We start from the raw sequence: 22,356 nt of genomic DNA, 5'->3' as shown, positions 1-22,356 counted from the left end.
TTCTGTATTGTTTTGAAGTGGGAGAATGGGAGAAAAAAGGGGAAAACAATGTTTGCTTGGATCAAAGGCAGAATGAGAATGAGAGAGATGAAGCAGAATATAAATTTGAAACACATAAATAATACTCCATGTTTTAAGTAGCTTCCAAACATCGATAATGGCATAAGGACTGTGTAACATGTGCTGGTCATTTCCCTCATTTTTGTGAGATACTGCATTAAGCAGTTAGATCTATTATACTGGAATTTGAACTATACAATCCAGTGTTTAGAAACATATAATACACACATATATTGTAATGTAGTAGTAAATTCAGAAAAGTTTTCTATTTCAAATATATATGTGTACTGTATACATACACAGAGAGAGAGCATATTAGATGTGGTGTACAATGCTAAAATGCCATATTCAATGAAAATTTCACAAGATGATATGACTGGTAGGGCTGGGCAATTGTATTAGCCTAGGAAGAAGGAAAAAAAAATATACAGTTGTTTAAAATGTTTGATGAAAAGACAGGATTTAAAAGGCACAAATTCTCTATTTCAAATTATCCATATTCAGAACTGCTCAACTTTTGCAAGAAGGGAATACTGTACCTTAAGAGAAAGAAGAAAAACACCAGTAACAGAAAAATATTTCAGTATGGAACAGCTGATGTATCACATATAGATCAAGAAACTCAATTTTCATGGCCAACAAACTCAGGTCTTTACATTATGAGTTTGTCATTACATTTATAAAAAATGTACATTGAATAGTACAGTTGAGATCATGACAGAGAACAGCATCAGAGAAAAAACATCACTTAGTAGTACGTCTACCATGAACAGCAGCCTGAAATCACGCATGCATGTATGCATGTTCAACCTGTAAAAATCTGTGTGCAAGCTGATGATTTTAGGCCCTGGGTCAATTCCGAAAATACTGGTGAATTCCCCTAACTCAGCATGACAGATGACAGGATTTGCAGTTGAACAGTATCCATGTGTGTGTGTATGCATCACATATTTCTATCATTGCCATACCCAGCCCTTTATAGACCAATGTAAGCAGAATGGAATGCTCCCTACTGAATAAAAGCATGTAGTCATATCTCCAAGAAATCTGTTTCATATGATTGTCATGAAGCTAAAAGGCTTCTCTGTACACCTTAGAACAGGTGGGCATCTGTGGGGAGCACAAAGCCAATTAAATCTTTTTACGGTAGCTTCTGAAGTCCCTCAGATCACATCACTGAAATTTGATGGCAAGGTACTGCACTTTCCAATGCTAGTTAAAGGAAACATATGCAAAATCCAAGAAAAAGAGGTAAATTAAGGCTTGTGTGGAAAAGCTGTTCAGAAAAACCCACCCAATTAAAACACGCACACACACACACACTCGCATAGCCTAGACTATGGTCCATCCAATAGCTTTGTTACTGTCCTGACTCCTATCCTTTTGACTATCAAAAATGTGCAACCTTTGGACACAAATAGTATTTGCCGTATCTTTGTCTTAGAAGGGATATGATAAAAATGTAATAATTAAATGTATTTGTTCAGTTACTGTATGGCCATCAAGAAATTGTAACAGTAAAATTAAGAAATTAAATTATTTCCATTTCTTTTTGAATATATCCATGTCATATTTTCTCTCTGGGTTCTAAATTGGAAATGTCAGCTGGTGATTTTTTTAAACAATTAGCAACAATGTTGGTTCAAGAAAAGACAGTCTCACTTAATACAGAAGTCCTATCAATATTCCCTTGTTTAACATATGCTTATTAGGAATTTATTTTGCAGAGGAGAAAATAAATGAAAACTATGGAGAAAATGAAAATAAAATCACCATGTGGAGTGCAGAACTAAAGCATTTTCAATTTTGTCTTCAATCAAGTATTTGCAATCTGGCAATTTTATTGTCACACCTCCTTCACAATAGACAAGATGTTTACCATATTAAGATTACATGTTGCCACCAGAAAATAAAATAAAAAAATCCCAAATCAAAAGAAAACCAACTTTACACAGTTACTGTACATCTAAGCTGAAAAACTGTCCTTGATGAAAACATTTACCTATAAATGAAGATGCAAATAAATTTAAGATCGAAGTCTTCATAATGTACCATTTGGAGTTTCAATGTTTCCTCTATTTTCATTCATAATATGTTTAACCTACATAATTAAGGCAAACAGCTAATCCATTTCTGAAGAGGTGTTATGGAAGTTGTGAGCAAATAGCAAACATTTGGCATTAAAATAGGTAACACATATGTAGCTTCTAATAATATACATAAAGCATTTTTTGGGAGGTGGGGACTCTAGAATGACAAGACAACAAACATGCTAACATATCAATAAAGTTTAAAATTCAATATCTAAGCAATTTCTAATAATGCTTTGCACTTCCAAGCTCTAAATGTATTGAATTTATGCAAATGCATTAAAGAATTATAGCTTGGCAAATACACCCAAGCAGGTTGTTAAACTATATATACAGAAAGTAAATGATAAATACAGAATTAAGAATCCCTCTTTTTTTTTTCAGAGCTGAAAATGGACAAAATTGAGGACAGTTCTACAATAGTAAATGTTAGGTAACCACAGTAGCTGGGCCACCTAACTACACAAACTGAATAAAGTACTCAGATGACTTTGTAGTGTTTAATACAGTTCGTAGTCAAGGGCACAAGACAATATTTGACAAAAATAATCACAACAATGGACTTCAAAATCAAATGGAAATATAGATATGAATACAATCTCCAAAACCTGTATTTTAAGTGAACATTAACCATTTATTCAAAGTTGTACAAGATTTGAAGAATAAAGTCTTCTGCAACATGATGCCATCTTACAATAATTTCATGTCATAGTTGAAATTGAGTGGAGAGAGGGGAGGATGAAAGTTAGTAGGCCCCATCAGGCAGCTAAGAAGTAAAAATAGGTTCAACAGCAGCCTCCACCAGCTTGTTGTCCTCCTTGATTTCCTGCAAGCGTTGCATTAGTAGCGGCATGCTGAGGGCCAATTTTAATGCCATTTGCCTGAAATAAAAGTTGAATGTACATTAATTTGAAACATTGCCACAGGCTACAACATTTGAAAACAATCCATTTCTGATTTATGAACAAGTAAATTGTTCTCTTGTTTTCATGTTAAGTAAGCTGTAGTTAAAAAAAAAAAATCACAAAAACACTGACAGTAATTAAAGGAATGAAATGCAGAATTACTTATATTACTTTTTTTTTAATAATTTCAGTACCAAAACACAATAGTCTGCCATTGCTCTTATAAATTCATATAATATACACATTTACACACAAATCAGTTTCAAATTGTTTCATACTCAGAATTCCTTAATATTTCTATTCTTATTCACATCAAAACAAAGTTCTTAGTTCCATTGCTCTCACACAGCAAAATATTTCCTTCTTCTGACTGCATTTCTTTCTATGTTGAGTCAGCTGTACAGGCTAAGGGCATACAAGTGTTCTGTGTCATCAATAATTTCTATGATCCCCAAAGACGTGGCAAGTTGCCAAGAACCACACAGAGAGTAGTTCTTTCATTCATCAAACTCACACTTATATCTTAACCCTCACTCCCTCAAGTGGATTTTACCTAAAATACAGCACTTTAAGAAAAGTAATACAGTAGCTTCAGAAATTAAGCTCTTAAGGAAACTTTGTGTCACAGTAAATCTCAGATTTATAGTGCTTGGCAGTTGTTCTGCAACAGTAGTAGCCTTGGGGTTTCTGGCACTAGCTTAGTATTGACAGCAGCTGATGTGGTTTCTTTCGCTCTTTGACTCCTCTTTAATAAAAAGCATGCCCTATGGCTCATTGGTTTTGCCCCCTCTGGGTTGGTAGCAACTTTTTGAGGAATCTAGTAGCCAGGGCTGGCACTGAGCCAAGTAAATAGCATGCACTGTTGGTTCCTGACAGCATATTGTAATCAAATCTTCATAAGGCATAGTAAAGCAGTCAGATGCTATATGAAACTTGACAGATACAACAAGCATACTTTTTCAAAAGCCATGATTGCTGTCTAATATACATGCTATCAACTATAAGCTAAGGAACATCTGGTATAGAGTTATTAAGGGAAATCTGGGGAATGAATAAACAAAACAATTTATAAATAGAGACACTCTAGAGTGAATATTGTAAAATTCCCTTCACATTTTAACTTATTCATTCAACTTGAGCTATACCCATCATTCTAGTGAGTACTCAAGGAAGCTTTACTTTTATTGGGCACACTGGCATTCCTGATAAGAAGAAATGTCTGGGCCTTGAATTACCATACCCTGAAGCCTTCATAAACAGGCACAGTTCTATCTATCTATCTATCTATCTATCTATCTATCTATCTATCTATCTATCTATCTATCTATTCATTCATTCAAATTTGTTATAGCTGTCCAACTGTGATGGATTCTTATGAGGAGCTTCTTTCATGTGCCAAATGGTTGTACACCATCCTCTACAAAATGTTAATTAATAGACAAAATATGCTATGAGCTTCAGTTATTAATATATATGTTCACAAGTATTTATTAGTTTTGTTTCAGCTTCATATTTTGTAAGTCCCCTTTCAAAGTATGGGCATATTCAAAGAAATAATCACCATGGAAAACTGATAAGCTACCTTGTGAAAACATAAAACTTTAACAAGATGTACAATAGACGTTAGACTGTCAGTGGGGAGACCCAGATTCCAGTCCAACATCTACCACAAAAGCTCACTTGGTGATTTTGGACCAGTCTCTCTCTCTTACCCCATCTGCCTCACAGAGATGATGTGGAGAAAAATAGGAGGAAGGAGCACTATGAGTTCCTGAACCAAAGGTGGGATATAAATCTAACAAATAAATAATGAAAATAATAACTAACTACAGACTAGGTGAAAGTCACATCTTACTAAATTTTTTGCCTTAACAATTAAGCCTCACATTCTGTTTCACAACAAAGGGAAAACAGGAAACTGTGCCATCTTACTTATTATTTCATTTAATGTGTAGAACTAATAGGATATACCCTCTGCCCTAAAGACAAAATCCCTAGTACTTCAGGGATTACAAAAAAGATTTTTAAAAACTGTACTTTAAAAAAAGCAGTTAAAACTGCTAAAGAAATACTTCAGGTACATTCAGGTTTTGACTTTTTGTTTTGTTTTGTTTTAAGTAGCAACTTTCCATGCCATACAAGAAGCTGTTTTTTGAACTACCTTCCATTTCAAAAGTTACAGCGTGGGACAAGATGTGGCGTTCTCAAAACCTATGTTCAAAAGCTTAGGTGTATAAGACAAATTCTGTGGTTCCTTGAACTCCAGCACCTAATCAATCAGCTAAGTCCAATCTGACCACAGAGCTATACATGAAACACCACAGTCCATGGTATATCTAGCCCATGGCAATCTGACATTTGCAATTATAGAAGTAAATTATGAGATGTTATGGTATGTCTTTTAGAGAACACAGCATGCATCAATGCAACATTCATTCATTAAAGCATCTGGACAAGGCTGGTGTATATTCTTATTATCTTATATAGACATTAACAATGCATTCCAATCTATATTTATTTGAAAATAAATCCCATCAAGTTTCATCATGACTTCTAATGCTGGTAAGATTTCAATTTAAAATCTTACTTTAAATAGTATTAAACAGACAAATTACAACTGGGTACCCATACAGACAAGTAAAAGTGATCCCTAAAAGATATTACTGCCTTAAGAAAAAGTAACTACAACTTAATGTTTCTCTTTGGATGAATTAATGTTTATTCATGGACAAAGAAAGTCACTTTATAATTCATTTCAATTACTGTACAATACTATCCTGTTTTACCACTGAAGGCTGTCAAAAGACACTGTTCAGGAACTGTATAGCTAAACAAAATTAATTCTTAGAAGAGAGCCATTTTCAGAGCCAGAGGTTGAAAAGCCAGGAAAACAAAACAAATCTGGCCACTAAACCAAAGAGATTACACAGGCAGATATCCAGAGCAGTCTGAGACTGAAGTACGAAATTTCAGAACGTCCAAGAATCTAAGTTCACATCAAGGCAGGAGGGCTAGGTAGCAGGGCCAAAATATCAACTGTTTATAGTTCTCATGAGTTAGAAAAACAATATATCCCCTGAGCAATGGCAACTTCTATACTATCATAGGTGCGAACAGTTTATGAATCTGAGTGTCCCTAATCCTACAAAGCCTCTGTAGCAAGGGGGCACTTTATTGCACTGTCCTGTATTCTCTGAACCTGCACTCTCAGAAGCATTCTCTCTTTGGGATCCAGGAGAAACTCAAGAGGAGGAGAAATCCTCCAAGAAAGTTATGATAATGCTCCACTCCTCAGGAAACCCCAGAATCCAATCCAGTTATGCATAAATGGAAATGGACAAATTCCAGGGTGTGCAATGGAGTCTGCATCATCCCAGAACTAATATTCTGGCCAGTACCCCTTCCAGTGAATCAGATGCTGAACTCCATTTTAACAGTTTGATGATTCCAAGATATATGCGACTTCAAATTCCTCATCCCCATCTACAACAAACAGCAGGGTGAGATGGCATTGACATTAGCTGGAAATTCAGATATAAGCAACGTAAATGTAAAGCAGGAATACAACTGGGTTCATCTCAGTTACAGTAACAAACACCCTGATATATCAGGTTTCCTTGGTAGCTGCTGAGAGGACAATAACTCAACTGAAACCAAAACTCATTCCCCAAAGACTCCTGAAGACAGTGCTTTGCAAATCATTTATAGCTTCCTTGCTTGTTCCAATTAATCTTTGAGAATATGATGAAGAGTTATTGTAAAGCTAGATTAGCTTCAGGGACTGAAGATGAGGACAAGAACGAGAGTGAAAAAAAATGGGAATAGTATCAATTGTAGCAGTTGCCAAAAATGGACCATTATTTGTAAGCAGCAATTTTAAAATTAGGTGCTCTGGAAGTCTAGGAAGACCTAAGAAATAAACAGACAAGTAGTTTTTTTGCCAATTGGAATCCAGAACAGGACATGAAATAAGCTATTTTGGTTAATCAATCTATAATTAAAATGGAGCCCATCTCCAATGGGAGTAAGTCTTTAATGTTCCATAGATAGAGTGACAAGACCATGGTGAATTCTAGGAAGTAACAAAAAGGTAGCAAGTCATCAATAAACACAGGCTACAACACACTTGAAACCATCAGAACTCCCTCAACACCAAGTGAAAAGCTTTAAATAATCCAGAATGTTTTGCTGGGCAGCTATCACTGCAAAGCTACAGTGCCTTCTCTTGAATGGAACACAGCAAAAGGTAGTCAAGACCAGTAGCATAACATCTCCGAGTCTTTGATAATAATGCTACCTAGTACCATTTTGTTTCTGCAGATGGCCTGTAATGTAAAGATTAAATTGTTACAGAGACCATTCCTATCCATCAGAATCTTAAGTTGCTTCAAAATTCTCCAGGTCCAGGATGTAAATAAACATGCCATTTTCTGTGCACCTTACATACAGGATAGGGCATCAGACTGTTTGCTGTGGATGGTTGGGATGTAGACCATTAAGTGTTCTAATGGGTCAGGTGTTGACCCCCACTTCAGAACATGTCACCATGTTTCAAAAGCTTTTTTGATGGCACAGAGCTTATTTCATTAAATAATACCGTTCTATTCAGAGCAGTTGAGCTTTTTCAATTTGCAGGCACTGGGGTATAATGTTTGCCACTCACCAAAAGACTGTAGGGATCTGAGGCATCAGTCTCCACCATAAAAGTCTGTTTCAATTGTTAGAAACTCTTTGTAATGACTTCATCCCAATGACAATGTCATCTGAGATCAAAGTAAACCAGAGATTGGCACTACCAGCTCAGACAATTCAAGACTGAAATGTCAATAATAACTGGCAAAGCTTAACAGTCATTCCACACCTTTACTGCATCAAAATCCCTGTGAAACAAAAATAGCTTCTACTTTGCTAGGGTCCTAGGTTTCAGATGATGAAATGCAATGTCTAGTAAATGGATTGATAGCAGGTCTAGTTCATATTTCTCAAGTTTGGGAAACAATGTTTTCTAAAAATGCTATAAAAATGCCTGATCAAGCTGCTTATAGTCTTGATAACAAGAATAAATTAAGATATTTCTCAGTTGCTCATCTTAGTAAAAAACTTTGACCTTTGACTTTAAAAAAAAAATAAAGAGCAACAGATACCATTTCTGAATAATAATTCCACTGAGTGTTCTATAAACTGAAGTATCTGGGAGTGGGAGCTAGGGCAGTGGATAAAGCCTCTGTTCAGATTTTTGTTGAGGAAGCATTTTAACACCACCAAATTGGGCTTACACAAGAAGTAAATTTGTCCTACCAGAAAAATTTCCCAGGAACCAGAAACATGGTACAGTCATACAAATCCTGAGGTAGGAAGTGGTCAGCTCCTTGCTTTCCAAACATGCTGTGGAAAATCCTGCATTTTCTGGCAAGCTAGTAACTTTAGGACCCTTCATCCTGGGTATTCAACAGTATGTCCCTCTTGACTGGCAGTGTTGCTGATAATGGGAGGAATGGAAAACCACCTGACTAGCAAATGATACAAAGCAGCGGTCATGGAGTTTCAACTATGATCATGGAGAAAGTGGGCACCACAGCCAGATATAACTGAATCTTTTCCCTATAGCTGGGAGTTGAGGCCTGGTTTCCTGAACAGTAGAATCAGAAACTAGTAGTCAAAATCTGTAGTCTCTTTCTGTGACACATTTCCTATGAAACCTGTGGAGATATGATGGACCCTAGCAAAATTAGTATCTATTATATTAGTAGTCAAGGCTTTTGTTTTTACAGGAGCCCTTCTACAGATCTGTATGGTAAACTGCAGACCAAGAGGACTTTCCCTTATGGTCTATCATGTGCTGAACTCTTTTAGCTAAAGGCAGGAACCCCAAATGTGCTAGTTCTGCAGGGCAATAACTGATATTAGAAATCCTTCTGAAGGGTGCCACTCTTTGTCTATCACTGATGGGAACACCTTAACAGGGCCTGAAATATGGGGAGACCTTCCATCTAAGCCAATTAAGCATCATCAGTCAATAAATTTTAAGGAGCATATAACTGTAGCAGCTGAGCCTACAAAAATTCATTCTCCTGTTTGGAAACCTTCATGAAGTTGGTGGAATTGTTTAACCAAACAGAATTCAGGGTCTTAGAACCACAGGAAGAGAGACATTTTCAGTCTCAGGGGTCAAGATTAGGAAAGCAGAAATGAATCCACAGGAATTATACAAGCAAACATTTGGGGGAATCCAAAATCATGGTAGGAGAATTCAGATCACTGCAAGGAAGGCGGGCTGAAGAAAAGGTCCAAAGTGGTGTTTGCCTGCAGTGTAGATTAGCTGGAAAGGCACTCTTTCCATATGGTGAACCTCAGAAATTCCAATGTTGTCATAGCTCTTTGTGTTTATGAATCTGTGAAAGTGTCCCTGATCCTGTGAATCCTATTGCAAGGGGATACTGCATCTCTAGGCTTTCATCTCAGGAGATAACTATGAAATCTGGGGGAATTCATTGTGTCCATCAAGATCAGCTACTATATTCTAAGCAACACTGCTTGGCTTGACACCCTGTTCTATTGAAACCTGAATTCTGTAGATGCTTTCTGGACCTGATTTTCTGTTTTTCAGAAGAGAAATCCTTCAGGATAGGCATGACAACTACATAAAACTACAGTTTTAAAAACTAGGAACTCCAGTGTATTTTCCATTGATTGTACTCAGCCCAGAGTAAAATGTGTCTTAATCTAAGAAATACATATAATTGCTTTTCTCTCTTGCACGTCTATTTTTCCTAAATGCACTCACAGGCTGCATGCTAATATTTGGAAAACTTACCTCATTATTAATGTCAAAGACTCCTTCCTGTATTTTTTCATAGATTTCCTTTGCTGTGTTAATAAATGCCTGAAAAAGTAAATTGAGAAGTTTGAGATAAATACAAAATACGGATGCAGCATTAATCCAATTGTTTCATTTACTTCTTCAATGGCTTATTATGTGTTTGCCAAAAATAGTGTCTATATTCAGAGCAGTTTTCCCCAAATACAGAGTAACAGATTGCCTATCCTTGCTTCTTTATGAATTCTACACTAATGCTGGCATTCCATCGAGCTTGAATTCACTGACTGCGTATTAAATGGTTACGGTCTTTATCTCATGTTAATATATAACATTAAAGGGGTTAATGTTAACCTGGGTTTAAAGGAATACTTTTGAAAAAAGCACAACAGAAAGCAAAACAGAAAGCACTAAAATAATTACTATTATATCTGTAATTTAGTCTTTCTCTAAGAATTTTAACCTTCCCCTCTTTGTGCAATTTTGTAGATTTATTTACTTATTATTTACAGCTGTTTAAGTCTGTTTAATATGGGCTGATAGTATACTCTGATCTATTTGTTTGAAAAAGCTGAATCTAAACAGCATGTATATAATCTGAAGGGTCCTTATTATTAATTAAATTTATTTAATTTAATTAAAAGACAACTATTGCATTCAGAACTCTTGGTTGAAACAATTACCAGACATGTCTCATACCAATGCAGTCTAAAATATAACATTTCCTTCAGATTTAAACTTAAAATCTATTATTCATCCCTTCCTTAACATATCACTGCCACACAATTCTGGAAAAAGATGTGGCTGCTTTAAAGAGGTTCAGGCAAGTGCTTCATTCACAACCCTCTCTGCTTTGAAATATCTTTCTGGAACTAAATCTGAAGCACTGCATAGCCCTAATGTTTATATAACTTTATCTGATAACCACACTTTGAATAATGTGTATTCTTTTAATCACCACAGCTAATAAGGATATAGTAGACTTGGAAAAAATGTAGAAACAGCAGCTAATCTTATCAAAATGTTAGAGCACAGGATACAGTTGGGTCTCTCTAACTTCGAAAAAAGGTAAGCAAAGGATGTGGCCTTGAAAATTTTTTTAAAGGATATCAATAAATTACTGAAAGATAAAGCATTCAATGGCTACTACTGTAGTCATGATATCCAAATATTACTTCCAGGATCTAAAGTAAGCTTCTTCTTAAATATCAGTCTGGGAAACACAGTGGAAAAGTAGTACTGCATTCATGTTTTAATAATACATAGTTTTGAAAGACAGCACACACATTTTAGTTAGCTAGCTAGACAGACTGATAGCAACCTGATTAGTCACCATAAGAACATACAGGTAGTCCTCCTTTAGTGACTGCCTTGGACTTTAGCAGTTATGACAGTGATGAAAAAGTAACTTTGCGACCAAAACTCTCATTTATGACCTTCACAGCATCTCTCTTTCAGTCATTGGTTCACCATTGCAGTCGGTCAGTACCTGTTGTCCTGTGCCTGACTTATTCTCCCCCCTTCCCCACAGATTGCCTAAACAAGCTATCTTTTCCTGAGCTGCTTTTCTCCACAGTGCAGCTCGTACCTAAAAAGTCCTAAATTAACAAGCTCAGCTCTGTGAACTTAATTAGTTGATTAGAACTCTCAGGCTGGCTGGCAGCTGCTGCCTGAAACTGACAAGACCCTAATCAGTTTCACACTAAAGGCTTTTGCCTCCTAAGCAGCTTGCTGCAAGGCCCTAGGCAAACAGCCAGTGCTAGTGCATTTGTTTCAATATGTATTCCCCATTATATGTCTGCTTGCTCTTGTGTAATCCCTTCCTCTCCACTGAATGTAAATACAAACATTAATTCTCTTCTTGCTAATTATCCCAGCACTGGGGTGAGCATTCCAAAGAGCAGGGGAGTGGAGAAAAAGGGCTATATAAGATTTGCCTTTTATCCAGCTTCCTCATGAGTCAAGTTCCGGAAACCTTCCCTGCTGTTTGGGGTAGTATCCTTCTGATGCTGTAGAGCAAAGGAAATCTGAAGTAAAATCCTAAGCACAGTTGTGGTCACGTGATTTTTTCACTTAGCGACTGCTTCGCTTAATGACCAAGTTGCCGGTCCCAAGTGCAGTTGCTAAACGAGGACTACCTGTACTGTTAGATGGGGCAATTTTCTTATGAACCATGGTACTTATTTACAAAACAAGGAACGCTTCCAGAATGCATAATATTGAGACACCAGTTGGGGAGGGAGAGAGGAAAAAGAGAGATTCTGCAATATAAATACATGTGTGTGAGGAGGAGATGATGGACGGATTATTAGAACAATGCAGGGTTAAAAAAATGCTGCTGTACCTTATACCAAGTCAGATTGTTTGACCGTCTAGCCTATTATGATATGACTTGGCAGCAGCTCTGCAGGATCTCAAGCAGACATCTTTCATGTCACCAACTACCTATTCCTTTGTAGCACAACAGGGAAAGACAGACTAGTTGTGGGAAAGGGACAATTTTTCCCTGCTTGCCTGAATACATTTCCAAAATATGGTAATGCTAAAATAAGAGCATGCTCTTTGATGCAGATCCAGTATTTGGATGCTTTCATCTGGAAATCCAGTATTAGGCAAACAAATGGATATACTATAAATATTGGTTGTCTCTGTGTGCATGTATGTATATATATTAAGTAAATAAATTCATATGAAGTTGATTGGGGCATTTTGCTTATATTTATTCCTTCAGAGCACTACATTCACATCACCATATAAGTGCTTATTCTTCCCTCTTTAAGAAAACTATTCAAATATAAACTAATAATCTTTCATACAAGAGAATATTGGCACTGTATGCTTTAAAGTGTACATAAAATACATAAATATTTTGTGCAGAAAATATATCAAATTATTATATATTCTAACATATAAGGCAAGTAATATTTGACACATAAAATAATTCAGTTCCTATATTAAGTAAGAACTTAATACAACATGATGTATAAGACTGTTCTGCAGTCACAGAGATAGCCAATATTGTAAATCAAGCCCTGTCCTACCAACTTTTTATAGTCACTAAATTCTGCTATCATATATTCAAGTTTGCCATACCTGATTGCAAATCTAATTTAAATACTAAAAAGTAAACAGGCTTCATGGAGGAGAACAAATCATAACTTTCCTAATTTCTACAGCAGAAGCATTTGACTGCTGAACTTGCCACCAGAGCTTTGTTTCCTAATTAACAGGACTGGTATGTTTTCACCTTTAAAGGCCTTACAGCTCCCAAGAGTAATCAATCTACTGCAGCTCAATTACTGCACCAAGTGCATACTACAGCCAGTGAAGGAGACTCAAATAATTGCAGCCATGAGTAGAAAGATATGAATATGCATAAACTGTAAGTGGATGATCGAATCATCACAGAGGGTCATGAAAATTTGCAGCAAAATAATGAGAAGAATTAATCACTACAACTTCACAAGGCATGTAGGAAGTGAGAGTTTTCAGACATGCGCTAGAGCTCAGAAATGAGTTATCTGCCAACTCTGAACTGATCTGTGGTCCACAAAAATAAATGTTCTCAATATTTAAAAAGTGGTAGTTTTACAATAATTAAATTAATTATTGTGAGGGCATAAATGTTCAAATAATTTAGAACTACAGTCCAAACTTTAGATTTTCTCATAGCTGCAATCTCTTAAGAGATTTCCTATATTCGAAAACAGAACAGAACCAACTATGGTTTTAAAGTTCTCTTATGGTGTGTCATACCAATAAATATTAAATATTTACTACTGAAGGCTATATTATAATTTGTATGAATACTTCACAAGTTATTTTTATTATTCTTCAACCTTAATTGATCTTGATAACTCATTCTATAGTATCAAGATTGTTTTATTTTGCTCAGTGAGGCTTTATATCCAAGCACACACACATATACACAGCATTAATTAGATGTTTATTAAAAAATACACTGAAGACAAAGAATCGATGATCTAGCATGGTTTGTTTGACACCCTGCTAACATGGGGATTTTCTATATTCTTCTGTAGCAGGAAAATTATCTGCATAAATATTTGGTTGGATATATATCTATGAATTGGATGATCGTGAGATTCTCCCCTCCCTTCTGTTCTGAGGACCTTCTAGAACAGGTGAAATGTAAGTTGCATGGAGAAAGAGGAATTGGCCTACACAACAAGGAGTGTGTGCTAGATACTGATCCTTTTTGTTTGCAGAGAGCCAACTTTGAGGTTCCTAAATCTTCAGAGCTCTGAATCAAAACACTGGAATATACTATATGTTTATTTTATTTAAGTAAGTACAGTATATGCTTTGGTCAATACAGTGAGAAATAGTCCTATTAAAGAGTTATGTTCCTTCAAATATCTTTTCCTTTAAATAGGTTTATCATGCAAACCATAATTGACATTCATGGCAAAGATATTGCTAGCTTTCATGAGTTACCCCAGCAAGAACTGTAGGATATAAAGTGTTATAAAGTTTATGAAGCAAGCTATAATTGCAAGTGCTCAACAGGGAATATAATTTTTATTTTACTAGTCTGTATCAACATGGGTTTTGATATCTAATTGCTTTTTAATCCAAAGGATTTATGTATTTCAGGCTTAATTCCAATACTATTTGAGACACTTGACTACAAAGTATTCTAACAAGAAATAATGCCAAGATTTCATGAACAAATATAGGTTCATAATAACAATAAATGGTTTCCATGCATTCAATCTCAGCATCTCCCAGTGTAAAGATCTCAGCACATAGGCTGAGAAAGACTCTGATCCCTTTACAGCAAGATTATGTACCAGTCAACATGGACTAAATAACTCTTTTAATTCAAAACAGAATTGTATATTGATGATTATATCAGTGTGTCTTAGTTCAAACAACTTTGAAATTGCAGTACTTGATCAATAATTCAAAATATGTGAACTTTACTGATTCTAATGTGGGAATAATATTTGCCTCATTTTTAAAGACAATGCCTGCTGCATTTTATGTATTTATTTAGAACATTTACATAGCTGCCCATCTTAAAAACAACTCTGGGCATCTTACAACCAACAAAACAATAAGCTTGCAAAGTTGGGGAAATAAACAGAGATATAATTTAGGATACAATTAAGTTTTTAAAAATCCCTCTGCATGATACTGAAAAATTCAGATTCTTCAAGTTTTTCTTTATATAACATGCTGCCATCTGGTGGCAGTATTTTGTTGATGAGATTTATAGTACCAAATCAATTGTAAAATAACAAAAAAACTTAATAGATTTTTAAAAGAAAAAAAAAGTTTCAGTTAACAAGCAGTAGTTTGCATCAAAACCTAAAAAAATGCAGCCAACATTTTAAATCAAACTGTGGGCAGATTTTCCTGGTTTACAAAGCAAAATAGGCTAAATAGCCAGTTCTAATTCTCTAAAACAAACCCAGTTTTAGACACATTTTATACATACAGAAATCTTATATTTAAGAAATCACTACTGCTGGATTGCAGGTCTTGGATGGATATTTCTGAAGTACTTACACTTGCATAAATAATTCTTTCATGCCATCATCTACTTTAAAGTACTTAAAATATATGACAATCATATTAAAACAATTTTTGAGTACTAAAGTCTCTTTGGATGAAAAATGAATTAATTTCATAAGGACTAAAAACCTGTAATAATGGAAAATAAGAGAACAAGAACAAAGATGACGTTACAACAGTGGAAGAGAAAAATTTAGCAAAGGTTTCTGTTGCAACAGGTGATGACAGGGATATGCATGAAACAGGAAAAATATTTTGTTTCAAAACCAGAACAAACCATTTTGTTTGGGGTTCTGCCAAACTGTTTTGTATCAGACACCACTCAGCAGAACCTAACTGTGGAAGTCTTTGGTTATTCCTGGTTTTCAATGAAACAAAATTCAGACAGATAAGTAGGGCAAGATCAGCACATGTCACTCCTTTCCTCACATTAGAGTTCCCAGTCTGGCATATCCCACCGGTCAGTTCATGCATCTTCCTAGCACTATTTATTCTCTCCCACCCCACAAAAATGTTTGGGCCAAGACTGTTTTACTATGTCTTATGGGAGAAAAAAATGGGATTGTATATGAGAATCCAACGTGACATCCATTTTTCTCCCTTCTTTGGGTATTTAAAATAAGATTAAGTGGCACACAATGGTTTCTTTATTTACAAATGATTATTTGCTGCTGACCTGAACACTACTCGAATCTCAATGTCTGCCTGCTGCCTTGGCCATCCAGTTTTGATCAAAGTCTTTTGTAATAAAAAGATCAATGGAATCTTAATGCAACTTGTGATTACATTGGAGACTCTATTGAAAATCATTCCTCCACTCCTCAGTGAAATACAACTCAATAAAAGTTTGATTCAATCTGCCATCTAATTAAGGGAAAAAAACAGCTTTTGTAGTTTGACTGCTGGTTTTTCCATTTGTTTGAATATACCTCTTTGGGTCTCCTTTTTAATCACCAGTATTTATTCTACCTTCTCTGAGAAAAAACTGAAGGCAGTGTTTTTCAAACTGTTCTGAGGAACCCTATGGCTCTGTGAGAACTTGATGGGGTTCCATAACAAACTAAATGCCCCCCCCCCAAAAAAAGTCACTCTCACTTGTCAATTGGCATTTTTTCTAAGGTGCAGTAGAAAGGGCAGGGCTTTTCAGCTGACATTCAAACCCTCTCCCTACCCTTGGAACACTTGACAGCATAAGAGCTGAAGTGGTAGGGGAGATCTGTTCAACTAACAGATTCCATTCTATTAGGGATATATAGCTATTCAGGTCCAAAGTAGGAAAGGTGCTTTGAATTTGGCATGGCCATGCTCACTATACTTGTCAATGGCTCCTTAAAGAAATCACACTCTTTTTGGTCCGTTCACAAATTAGCTATGTGATCCCAGAAAAATACACATTTGGGTTAAGTAGGCATTAAGGTACCAGTGAAAGGGTTGGGACACGTGGCCAACAGCTACACATCCTTACAATCTTGATAAAATGCTTCATTTCATCTTATGGCCTTTAAAGGGATCCTGATCTGTTCAGTACTTCAGGAAAAGTTTTTATTCTTTATTTCAAAGATATATTTCTACACTTAGTTCTCACCTAAAAATCACTATCAGGTATATAATCTTTATAAATACTCCAAATTACCTCTTCTACATTGGAAGCAGTTTTGGCAGATGTCTCCATAAAGATAAGGCCATGCTCTCTTGCAAATGCTTCACCTTCTTCTTTTTTCACTTCTCTTCTAGACTCTAAATCACTAAGAAAAACAAATAATTATGGACTGAAAAAGATCAGAATTGCTTAGTTATATATGTTTATTTAAGGTAAGATTACAATTATGCCAGATTGTCTTATCCCAAGTAGTATTACTTTATCTGAAGTCCAGACTTATTAAACTGCAATGCATTCACTACTGTTGATTACAAACTCCAAGTTGGAAAGTTTGAAAGATTTCTGCCTAAAGAATTGCCAGCACGGATGCTTAATAGAAAGCATGCCTCTTCAAACAAACTAATGGCTGTTCAATATTTTAGCTAACTATTTCCAAACAGCTGTCTTTGCTATATGAGATACAAGTAGCAATAATAAATAAAAACAAATCCTGTCTATAAGTGCCTACTAATGTATATAATGACTCATCATAATGACAGGTATACAACCTAAAAGCCACATGGGGCCCAAAGCTTTAAGTGAGTCTTCCATATCCTTCAGAGGTGGTTACCAAATTCTAATTTTAATGGAAAATGATTAAATACACATTTGGCATGGCTATATTTAGCTGAGTTAAACATAAGTGAAATTAAATCAGATTTAGTTTTTATCTTAGCCTCACTCACTACTTTTTACACTTTGGCTCTTTACATTTACATTAAGTATACTGTGTAGAATTTTCCTCATCAGCAAAGTTTAAGAAAATGATTTAGCTACAACAAACACTGCTTACCTAATATTTGAAATAAGGCTAAAATCACCATTATGGAAATCTCTGCTCCCTGTCATATTGTGCCACTTATATTATTAATGGATATCATTAAACTAATGGGTTAAAACTTCAGGTGTTTTTGTTCCGTACTTTTTGCAACTTATCCATCTGGCTATAGAACTGCAGCTATTCCAATATGTGCCATTTCAGAGAAAAAATACCTTTTATTTCCAATTAGCATAATAACCATATTAGAATTAGAGTGCTGGCGAGCATCTTCTAACCATGTTGTCAAATGGTTGAAAGTATCCCTCCTGAAAAGAAACCAAAATGTAAATGAGGTCCAATACACCTAACAAAATACCTCAAAAAGTTACTTTTTAACATTTAGAGTTCATATTCCACATAACTGATACCAATTCTAATAGACTTTCAAACCAAAATTAATTAATAAAACAATCTGGGAAAAACCAAACACCATTCACCCTTCTTAAAAAGTCCTTACACTTTGAATGTATACAATATGCAACCAAATAATAGAAGTAGAATCAGCACAAACATATTTAGAATATGGTAAAGGTACAAGAATCAATATTTAAAATTTTTTTTGTTCTGGTGCTCTATAATCTGAACATAAAATCTCTCAGCAGAATTTGATCTTAAAGCCTAATCTAATCCAGATAGAAAAGTAATTCACTATATAATTTAAACATATAAAACCATATATAATGTAATCTTTAACTAGTAAATACATAGCACTCATCTGGTTGGGGAAACAATGTAATCCCACTATAGAAAAGTCTAAATACTTAAGAATATAGTAGTTTAACATTGTGAAAGCTGGCCTCAAATTATGAGCTTCATTGGCTGCACAGAAGATATACTACACAGTTAAAGATTCACCTTAGTAGTCACATTAAATGTTATTTCTAAAACTCAACATGATTATGCACATTCAGTCCTACTTACTTGAATGTATTTTGACAACAGATAGGATCCAAGCTTAATAAAGTTTAAAATAGATCCACTGATATCAATGAAATTTAAATAAAGCAGGAACTCGTATGAGATTAACCCAACACACTTTATACACATAGTCTTCGACTTACGACCATTAGTTCAGCAACCGTTCAAAGTTATGATGGTGCTGAATGAAGGGACTTACAACCCGTGCCTGAAGTTACTGCTATTGCAGGACCCCTGCGGTAACATGATCAAAATTCGGATGCTTGGCAGTCTGCCCACACTTATGATCACAAGGGCACTGCAACTCCCTCCACCCACATATCTCCCTCTCATCTATGCCCTTCTGGACCTGCCACCCTGGGCTCCACTGCCCCAGTTGACCTTTGCTGCTGTCTTCTTGCTCCCACTGCTGATGAGGCGTGCCTGGCCTGGCTGCTGGGCCGTATGGGGCTGGCTTCACACAGTGAAAAAGAAAAAAAAAAGCACAAAGCAAGGGGCTGGAGTGCCCCATATGGCCCAGCAGCCAGGCCAGGCAGCAGGAGCAAAAAATGGCAGTGAAAGTCAGCTGGGGCAGCAAAGCGCAAGGTGGCAGGGGTCTTGGAGTGCAGGGTGGCAAGGGTGATTGGGCTGGGGTGGTTGTGGCTTCCTGGGGCATGGCAAGCAGGGAGGCCAAAAGGGCAGAGATGGGGGGGGAGATAAGCAGGTGGGGGGAGCTGGAGGAAGTTCCTTATCTTACTGAGACTCAGGGCTGGGAGGGACCAAGCTCAGAATGGCTTGGATTGTGATGAGTACTCAGCTAACAACCAGTAAAATTCACTTAACGATGGCAACAGGAATTGCTGGGACTGTGGTCGCTAAGCAATGCAGTCATGTGACATCTCACTTTATGACCGCATCACTTAGCGATGGAAATTCCAGTCCCAATTGTGGTTGTAAATCGAGGACTACCTATACCAATGATCTCTGGGTTTGTTTGTTTGTTTTTAAAGGTTCTGTCTTTAGTCTTTATGATACTGAAATAAAAATGTGTTGTACACCAAACTATACATGAAGAACCATATACTTAAGTTTCTCTTCTCTTCCAGCTAGTATTTTAATGTTAGATATTTTTGAGATACCGAAATATGTCATAAAAGACTATTACAAGAGTCTAAATTACACTAATCTGCAAAATTCTCACCTTGTAATGTCATACACTAGTAAAGCACCTGCTGCCCCTCTGTAGTATGACCTTGTGATGGAACGGAAGGACTCCTGCCCAGCCTGTAGTAAAACAAGAGCAACAGTTTTTTTCTTATTTCTCATGTGTGAAAAATAACAGATTGCTTACTTATGCTATGGAATTTATTTTACTGAGATTGGAAACAAAAAGAAAAGTCACTATTTCTAGTGAAGACGACTTACATATTAAAAAAAAATCTACAGCACCATTAGGGGGAAAAATCAAGAACAAGACCTCTAAACCTTTTTTGGCAATCCCTGACAACCCAATTTACTGAATGGCTTCACAATACATGAATCATTATTAGAGTACAGAATGGACTCCTAGCAACTAAGCTCTGAAGACAAATTTGAAAGGAAGCAAATAGCCCAGTGCTTCACATTTGAATTCAATAACTCCCTCCCTGGGGCAGCTGTTGACACTAGAATAAATAAAGCCCATTGTAAATAAATGATGAATGACATCTTTACGCCCACCATCTGCTGGAGTAAAAGTTGTATGAAGGCCAAGGATGCAGATTTTATCCATTATATCATAAACTGCAGCCAGATTTCAACAATCTTCAGATGGAGTTCCTTTTCCCATCATTTTATTATGAAAAACAACAGTTTTCAATTTGGTTTTATATAAGTCTGTTATCATTTAAACAATATCCTGTACTTCTGAAACAAAGCTTATCCAGAGAATATATTTTAAAAAATGTCTTCACTGCTAGAATGGCAAGCACAGAAAACGTACAAAATGGCTGGTGTGCCCTTTTCCCTCCTTTAAATTTTTCCAAAAATCCTCTGGCCTTTTGAACAGAGTTCAGTCCAAATCTGTTCTATTTAAAAGAGAAAATCCCAAACTTGTAAGTTGATCTTTTGAATAAATGATCCAGAGGTCCACACAAACTAATTATCAGTACAGTTTGGACACAGCAATGCGAAATATGTAATAGATGGTTAGCCCATATGAAATTTAAAAACTGTAAATACAGCAATGAAAAATGAACAGAATCCACATAAATATCAATGGCTTTAATAAACAACTAACAGAAAACTGCTTCTTGTCTGTTAGCAATACTAAATCATATGGTGATGTAAAGAACATAGAGAAGAAAATATATTTCTAACATCATCTGTAGAAAAATATTTGCAGGCTTTGCTATCATGTCTGGACAAATTATAGTGAAAATAAATTATGGACATTTAGCAATCAGTTGGACATTAAATATGCCAAATCTACATAGCTTGTGATATGTCAGGCTAATCAGAGCAAGGCAGTTACTTCATAAGCTCTGTTATGCAATTTCAGGCAATTGGTCTATATTATGGAAACCTTGTATTAGGCCTACCTACAGCTCTGACAGATGCTGATATGAAGATATTTACATACATAAAATATGCTATGTCAGAAGCAAATGATTATATATAAAGTAAATTTCATGATTTATACCCAGATCATCTCTATGTTGCAGTTTATTGCACTTCTCTGAACTGCTGTTCTAGTTGTAAGACTTACTGTTGTAAGACTTGCTGTTCTAAGTTATAAGACTTAGGACAGGAATAATGCTGTAATCTTGACTGGCTTCATAGAGCCATCACCATATATTTGTAATCATACAACCAGCCCAAATTAACTGATTCTGCAAAGAAGAGACATTCCCATTGAAGATATATATAAAATTAGGTCAGAGAGAAGTGACTAGGACAACCAAAAAAAGGTCAAGATCAGTAAGCAGACAAATGGACAAGGCCAGAGGAGTGCACAAAAATACTAATCAACAGATCAGCAAATAAGGAAAAAACAAGGCTGATTTTGTAGACTGTAAGACAGAATAAAAATAACTGCTTGCGTTTGAATAAGATAAAAGATAATTCCATTTGAAAATAAACTCAGGTGACTAAATGCTGGTCATCAGAAGATAAAAGGAGGTATTCTTACGTTAGGGCTGTGAAAATTGTGTTTCATTTCAATCCATTTTGAGTGTGAACCTTTGATGAAACTATTTCGTTAATGCAAAATGGTCTGTTTCAAGGACTTTGGAAATGTTTCAAGTCAAAACAGAATATTTTGAGCTCAGAACAGCTTTGTTTCAAGCTTGAAACATTTTCAAGATACTAATAGCAGCCCATTTTGCACCCACCACAGCAGTTTTGGACTTGAAATTGAGTTGCATAGACCTCAGCACACAACATGGATTAAAACAAAACATTATGCACATCCTTATTCCTAATTACAGATAGTCCTCAACTTATGACCACAATAGGGACCAGAAAATTTGTTAAGCAATGTGGTCATTAAGTGAGGCATCACATGAGCACATTCAATTTTATGACAATTTTTGTGGTGGCCATTAAGGGAA

General features: G+C 35.8%; 1 protein-coding gene across 1 annotated transcript in view; it reads right to left on the bottom strand.

Annotated features, from left to right (window-relative positions):
• Positions 1–2,743: 2,743 nt before the first annotated feature.
• RAB2A (RAB2A, member RAS oncogene family) overlaps positions 2,744–22,356 on the bottom strand; it is a 42,379-nt gene continuing 22,766 nt past the window's right edge. Inside the window, exons 4-8 of the mRNA XM_007425827.4 lie at positions 19,968–20,050; positions 18,043–18,135; positions 17,044–17,155; positions 9,870–9,938; positions 2,744–3,031 (exon numbers count right to left, since the gene is read on the bottom strand). Of these exons, the coding sequence (XP_007425889.1) occupies positions 2,936–3,031; positions 9,870–9,938; positions 17,044–17,155; positions 18,043–18,135; positions 19,968–20,050 (453 nt within the window). The 3' untranslated portion in view covers positions 2,744–2,935. The remainder of the gene's footprint in view (positions 3,032–9,869; positions 9,939–17,043; positions 17,156–18,042; positions 18,136–19,967; positions 20,051–22,356) is intronic.

This window comes from Python bivittatus, unplaced genomic scaffold (assembly GCF_059951505.1).
Source record: "Python bivittatus isolate LINGU-HERP-01145 unplaced genomic scaffold, Pbiv_v1 ctg000840_np1212, whole genome shotgun sequence".
In the NCBI taxonomy this organism is placed as follows: Eukaryota; Metazoa; Chordata; class Lepidosauria; order Squamata; family Pythonidae; genus Python; species Python bivittatus.
This window is presented reverse-complemented; position numbering and strand designations above follow the sequence as displayed.